The sequence below is a fragment of the Rhopalosiphum maidis genome, chromosome 1 (assembly GCF_003676215.2).
Source record: "Rhopalosiphum maidis isolate BTI-1 chromosome 1, ASM367621v3, whole genome shotgun sequence".
Taxonomy (NCBI): domain Eukaryota; kingdom Metazoa; phylum Arthropoda; class Insecta; order Hemiptera; family Aphididae; genus Rhopalosiphum; species Rhopalosiphum maidis.
Genome location: NC_040877.1, coordinates 83,021,059 through 83,028,790, shown reverse-complemented (window position 1 = coordinate 83,028,790; position 7,732 = coordinate 83,021,059). Strand labels below are relative to the sequence as shown.

At 24.1% G+C, this 7,732-nt stretch overlaps 1 protein-coding gene across 1 annotated transcript; it reads left to right on the top strand.

The window, feature by feature from the left end:
- The first annotated feature begins 662 nt into the window (after window positions 1–662).
- LOC113557504 (pheromone-binding protein-related protein 6-like) lies at window positions 663–7,439 on the top strand. Its single transcript, XM_026963069.1, has 7 exons — window positions 663–831; window positions 902–983; window positions 1,054–1,106; window positions 4,578–4,613; window positions 4,685–4,784; window positions 6,997–7,067; window positions 7,235–7,439. The coding sequence occupies exons 1-7, from the start codon at window positions 763–765 to the stop codon at window positions 7,253–7,255; spliced, it is 432 nt and encodes a 143-aa protein (XP_026818870.1). The 5' UTR covers window positions 663–762; the 3' UTR covers window positions 7,256–7,439.
- Window positions 7,440–7,732: the final 293 nt, after the last annotated feature.

Sequence of the window (7,732 nt, the reverse complement as noted above, 5' to 3'; positions counted from 1 at the left end):
TTTTCTACTGAATACAGAATACACAACATTGTATTTCTACCGATATAAGCAATCATTACCGAATGGATTTCATATCAAAAATATTATTATATATTTTTATATTTATTTATAATTTTTTATTAATAAAATGAGTGTAAATATGTTTAACGTCTTTAATTTATTAAATTATACTTTTATATACAAATCGAGTTGAAGGAGAAACTTTAATTTTAATTGTTCGTCTGCATAAAATTGTTAAAGTAATAATAATTATTTATTTGGAAAAATAGATCAAAAATCTGACTTTAAAATTGAATTAAAAATATTAGGAAATATTTGATAATTTATAAATAAGAATTTAACGAGTGGATGATATAAACATATAATTTCGTATATTGCTATACTAAGTCATTATAATGTGAAGCTTAATCAATAAACAAAAAAAAATAAAAAAAAATGTTTTCAAAATGCTTGTACCGAATAAAATTTCGTTTCGTTGATCACGTTAATCATAATAATTATATACAGTATATTTTTGGTACAATAATACGATATATTTAAGGTGGTGGGGTCTCTATTGTGAAAATAATACATAACGTAATAATTGATTTCGAAATTAAGTATACACATGGTGGATATAATATGAAAGGATATTTAAAATTATAGTTCATTGCGTTGTCGACTACAATGTTCTACTAGAACAAATACACAACTGCATTCAGTCGCTAATATCTTTCAACTGACAGAACACTGAATCAAATCGAGTTGTCTCTGTGAAGCAAAATGGAACATTTACGTGGCACAAACGTTGTGTTTGCAATTGTAATGGCATTGTTGGTAGTACAGTCATCTGTAAGTGTAATGAATTATCATTTAGTTTTTCCACTGTTTAGCGATAATATAATTTACATTAATTTGTCAGACACGACCACAACCAGACGAAATGGAAGAAATTAAAAAGACACTGTATAATGCATGTTCAGAAAAATTTCCACTTACGGAAGGTAATAATTCCGTGAAAATCATAAGTCAAATAATGAATAATATATTGTATGTTTCTAAATTTATTTTCAGAAATCAGGAATAATGCTAAAAATGCAATTATTGCTGATGACCAAAATTTGAAAGTGAGTGATTGAAATTATTTTCATATATAAAAAACATCATATTATTAAATTTGACTATATTATTATTAAATACGGTTACGTTTAAATTGTAAATCATTTTGGATGCTGGATGGAGCTATGAATTTATTGATTTTATAATATCTGTTTTTAGTGTGTGTCTGTATGACTGTATGTAAAAGTATTTAAAAATATGATTTGATTTTTAACTTTTAAGATGATTATGTATAGAAAAATATATCTAGTTTGTAACTTAAAAAGGTCAAATTTTATAAGTTATCAAAATATTTTTTTTTTTTAATAATTGGGAAAAGCAAATAGACAATTAAGAGAAAGCGAGAATTATTACGTAAATCTAGTTTTTAATAAAATCAATTATATTTCTTTAGTTTAACTCGATAGGTAACGAATAAGCTTAAATACTTGGAATTTTCACCAAATGGTTATATTATGATCGTTTTCTGTACATAATATATTTTTTACAAATATTTTGACTATTTTTAAGTTCTTTATAGACATTTAAGATTTTATATTTTTTGAATATCGATAAAATTCTATTTGCTGTGTAAAACGTCTTGAAAATTCAATACAAGGTTATTTATAAATTGCTATATCTGTAAAAAAATTTTAAAACAATTACATCAGCACAATTTTTTTTATATGGATTTGAAGTTCAAATCTTCATGAAAATGCGTAATGTATTAATGTATAACGATGTTAATTATTTTGTTAAAATTCTAAAACAAACTTAAAACTTTTATGTACTCATATATTATATATTTTATTATGCATAATTAAGTTTTCAAAAAATTAATGTAAATTAATTTTAAAATATTATTATCTACATATGTTATTCACATTGTTTTACGGTATTTACAATAATATATTATTAATTCAAAAGTCAACTATATAATATTATGATTTAAATAATAATTATTATAATAATCAAATACTAATAATATAAATAAATACAATGTTTTCGGAAAACAATATAATATCAATCTATCGTAATGGTAAAAGTAAAATTATTTTAAAAATCAAAAACATATCATAAAATATATTTAGTAATATTGACTGATGGATAAAGAATCCATCCAGCGATGGAGTTTCATGGTAGTGGGGAACGATTAAGTTTTTAACGTCTTCTACGGTTATAGGAATGTTGAGTACAGATAAGTTTGATACAAGAGGATTGCGGTGGTTGGATAGATTCTAGTGGAAGCGTTTATTGCTTTAGCTACGTGTTAAACTGTTTGCATGAATAGATCATCATCATAGTATTTTTTTGAGACATAAAGAGATGAGCTTTGGTTAATTTTCAAAATTCTTTAGTTGGAAAGTTTGGATTTTCTTTATATTCAATTTTTGAAGTGCGTAAGTTAAATAAATGTAGGACTGCAACATACCTCGGGGGACTTCAGGATAGGCAAGATTAATTACATATATTACTGAACCAAAGCGTACAGCTAAGTGTCTGTCTTTTAACTATAATTTGAATTATAGATAATTATAAGACGGGAAGATACATTTTAATTTAAAAAGGAGGCCTTAGTACCACACTTCGACCTCAACCATGTCTAGAAATGCAGCAGTGCATAATATTTTTTTTTTCCACTGAATATGAAATTGTGTCGACTAAACGGAGAACTTGATAAATGATACTATATGATCGGTGTGGAAGCCCAATTGGTAGTTTAGGTTTCAAACACAGGAACGAGTCGTTTTTCAAAAAATGTTGATATAAACACAAGTAAACTAATAGGTCTGTTCGAGCAGTCTGTTGTCAGAGTTATTAGTTTATATTATTTTGGTTTAGATGATTCGTGGTATATTTTCATGAGTAACTATTTGGACCGATTTGTTCTATAAAACTAGTTCTAAAAAGTCGATGTCATCTTTAAAAATATAGGTAAAGATAATATTATGTTTAGTGTATCATTGGTGGTATGTGTTTGCGCCTGAGTTCGCCAGTCTGGTACTTCGACATCATTGTAATCAGTGATAATAGACTATGATTCCTATTGTGTGAGAATAGTTAAACGGTAAAGGGTACTTAACATTTTTTTTTTCAATTTGTCATTAGTTTTTGTTGTTTAAGGTGATTCTAGTGGTGAGACAAATAGAGTGCACTTGTTCTTGTTAGATGGATTATTTTTGTTTGTTGATTTAACAATTTTAATATTGGTGGTCTGATTAGGTTAGGATGATTAGTAGGATATCATTTTGCGTTATCTTATCGAGAGCTAAAGGTTACAAAGCGTGCGGTGACTGTGGTTGTTTATGTACATGTCGCACTTCACATACAATGAAAACATTATGAAATACAATTTACTTTAGTAAATAATATTATATATAATATTAGCCTGCTGGTGGTTGAAGGACATATTCGAGAATGACGAAGATATAGCAGTGCTGAATTTGGCACTAATTAGTTCGTTTTCTGTCGGTTTGTGATATGGATACGAATATAGTCGTCGAGCATCAAATAAATGCGTTCACACAGTCAGATTGTTCACGCGAAACTGATACATTATTGAATTAAAATTTAAGATAACCATTACAGTGACTCACTCAACACTTAATACATAAGAGAGTATTTCTCATTTTCCTGCCTTTTCATTTATAATAAAAAGAATATTAAATATATTAACAAAATGTATCTATGTCTCATTACCTTTAACTTTCTCAAAATTCTTGTGTATTAAAATCGATAATTGTTTTGAGTATTTTTATTTTTATAACAATTTTATTACGAATAATCAGTTAAATAAACATACTTTAGTTATAAAGTTTAGTTGAACATAGTCCATTGGTACAAATATTACCACGTAAAACATTTATATAAAACTCAGCACATCAAAACATTAAATTCTAATAAGTTTTGATATAAAATATAAAGCTATATTTAACTTTTCATTAAAAATGCAGTTTATAGGAAATAATTATTTATAATACAAATAAAAATACTCAGAAATATATTATGCTTTGTACTTTGGAAAGTAAATTTAAAAAACCAAGGAAGTTGCCTGCTCTACAGTAGATTTCAAGTGTACCTTGTCATTGAGTAGGTAACTGTAATGTGTACATTTAAAATAAACGATAAATCATTGAAAATTATTCTGATCGGAGACTATGCCAACCTATAGTTTATAATATAAGGACAGTTTATCATACATTTATATTGCTCTTAGTGATTTATTTTTCTTTAAGTAATAATGTAGGTGGAACATTAAAAAAAAAAATATCTACTTAAATAAACAAACTTGTTTTTTTAAATCTAATCAAATGTATTATATTAAAGTGCAATAATGCATGTTAGAATATTACTAGCTAAATTTATTAACTTATTATAGTTAATACCATAATATCCTAGAATGGTGTCAATTGATTCGTGGCATATAAATAATAAATATACATAACATTAGACATCTGTATATTTTTATCATATTAAAGAACATGTTACTTTTTTTTTAGTGCTTTTTAAGGTGCTGCTTTGATGAGATGTCATTGGTATGAATAATAAATATCATTGTCATTATTGTATTGGAAAGTTAGTCTAATAATTTATTTATATTGAGTAGATTGATGAGGACGGTATTATCGACGGAGCGTCATTGGTTTCAATGGCAACAGACAAAATAAAGCCAATCGCACAAAAAGCAGTCGACGGTTGTCTAACAGGTAATATTTCTCATGTAATTAATTTGATAGTTCTATCTGATTTTAACATTTTCTAATGTATGAATAAGCTCAGGAAATGACAGTATTTAGTCCAATTCGGTCAATTCGCACCCGTTATTTAAGTGGTTATTTTGAAATGAACGAATTAAAAATATATATTTCAGATAAATAATTAAGTTATTATTCACTAAGTTATATTATAATAAGTCACTTTTATAGATTCTGAGCAGAGCGAAGAATGTATTGATTTTATAATGATGTTTTTTTTTTTTGTTTGACATCAGCTTTTGGAGAAATACAAATGGGAGGTGGTTTTAGATAGAAAATTAAATTTATTTTAAACTTAAGAGAGGCTGAAATTAAAAATTGTTGAATATTTTTTTAATTGGAAAAACAAAAAAATTAAAATTAAGAAAAATGAGAATTTTTACGTAAACCAAATTTTTGACGAAATTAATTTTGTTTTTTTCTGTATTACTCAAAAACGTTTTGTTCTTCAAATATAGTAAGTTACTTTAAAATTTCACCAAATATTTATATAATTATTTTATATTTACAATAACATTATTTGGACTATTTTTTTTTTTTTTGCTATTTATTAGCATTTTTTTTTTCTTTTAAATTTCGATAAAAAACAATTTTCTGGGTAAATTTAATACAAGATCCCATATAAAAATATAAAATTATGTTTGCCCATTTTTTTTATGCTGTTAAAAATTTATAAAAATACAATTTTATTTCTAAGTCTTAACAATTTAGTATAAGATTCAGGTTATATTGGAACTAAATAATTTATTTTAAGATAAATGGAAATGTTAATAATTTATAATAATTGTATAAGTACATACATACAATATAATATATAATATGGATAATGATAATTAAACAAAAAATATGTTATTGTTAATCATTATTAAACAAATCAAAATATAACTAATTTACCCAATACTCTCTTATGCACATGTGTATGCTTAATATCAATTAATAGTTATTATTATATTTTTCTAGTGATAAAAGAAAAATAATTTATTTTTATGTAAACAAAAACCGTTATGAATTAACAATAAGTAATTTTGAATAAATAATCATGGTATTACAGGTTTTTTGTTGATAATTTAAGTATGAATAAAAAAAAAAATAAAGTTAATGGTCATATTATTTTACTTTAAATATTGATATGATACACCTACTACTTCCTACTAAATGAATTAAATTTTTTTAATTCTTTCTAAAAATTGATTAATATTCTATCTGCGTTGAAAATATGTTCTAATAGGTATTTAATATGATAATTATGGTTAAAAAAAAAGAGAAATAAATGACTAGTTTTGTCATTACCCCGGACAAAGTTGTGGATTACAAAAAAAAAAAAAATCCTTTAATATTATGTAATTATTTTGTTTGATTTTAACATTGATTAAAATATAAAAGTATGGAAGTGTTCGCAGCTATTAATTTTAATTTATAAATGTTGTTTTAAATTGTAAGATATAATATATTGCATTACAATATTATATAATACGTTAATTGTTAGGATTAAAAAAAATAATTATTAAAAATAATTGAATATAGACAAAAAATGAACTTAATTATGTTGATTCATTTATTTTTAATCAAAATTTTATTTTAATAACAGAACAGAATTTACTTTTACAAATTATAAAAAATAATATTAAATAATTTTAAGCTTTCAATTTAATTTCTATTTTTAAATTTATTTAAATTATTTATAAATTAACTTAGCTTTATTAGTTAAAAGAAGAGTTAACTTCCCTAGTATTGGTTTTCGTATAATTATATCGTGAGTTGGTATCTTCTATAAAAAAAATTATTTCGTATTAACCTAAACTAAATATAATTGTCGGAATAATAAAATAACAAACCCGAGAGCGCAACACTTGGTGCGTTTTAGTCAGATCTATCATCGTCTCAGTGCGCAGAGGCATACCACGTAAGGTTACACTTATATGAGACAGAACAATAGTTCAATTATATTTTAAGTACTAAAAAATGTATATATAATTTTACTAAAATTCTGGTTAAAATAAAATAATTTATTAATTATACTTCTCAAGTGTAATTGGTTTCTAAAATAATGAGATAATTTGGATAAGAGATTTACATCAAATATATTAACTAATAATTATTATTAGATACATTCAAATTTATAAGCTCAAATTAATAATTATATTTGTTTCTCGTGTATGTATAGCTGATAAACAAGATGGCTGTGAAGCTGCATTCAAATTTATTAGCTGTGGTATAAAGTTAGATCCGTTGTCCGTAAGTCAAAACAAAAACATATATAAACCTATTTTAAGTTCAATTTTGCTAAATTATATTTTCTCAAAACATTACTTTTTCTTATCTTGGTATACGTATTGTAGAAACTATAAAATAAAATTTAAATAAACAACATAATACAATTTAAATGAATTTGTTTGTTACAGATTGAACTACTACCATTATAATGATACAGTTTGGATTCAATACACTCATAAATGGATCCACGTAGTAAAACCATTACAATACCAAACACCATTAATACATAGTACGACTTACTCGTCGACCATTATATAATACTATATGCAATCATGTTAACTATATCGAATATAAACTTGCACTTTGAAAAATAAACAGCTTTGGCATTGATTATGTATTGTTTTTACTGTCATATCGATATCGTGTAATTTTAATATTAATATCTTAAATTAGCTAATTTTGAATACAATTATTATAATTATGATGAAATTACTTAATCGTTAACGTTTATCTTTTATTCAATTTATTAGATTTTTGAAATAGAGACAATAATCTTATTAGCATAATAAAAAAAATAAAATAATAAAAAACTAATAAAAGTAGAAAATGTTAAGTATCTGTAATATATAATAAGGCATAAAATATTTTGAAAATAATAGGCATAATAATAAATATTGAATGTGAAT

Bases quoted from the DNA above. Each gene is read 5' to 3' on its own strand.
- LOC113557504 (XM_026963069.1), top strand. From the start codon at position 763: ATGGAACATTTACGTGGCACAAACGTTGTGTTTGCAATTGTAATGGCA. The intron at 4,785-6,996 runs GTAATATTTCTC...GTGTATGTATAG, and splicing joins AGTCGACGGTTGTCTAACAG to CTGATAAACAAGATGGCTGT. The intron at 7,068-7,234 runs GTAAGTCAAAAC...TGTTTGTTACAG, and splicing joins TAAAGTTAGATCCGTTGTCC to ATTGAACTACTACCATTATA.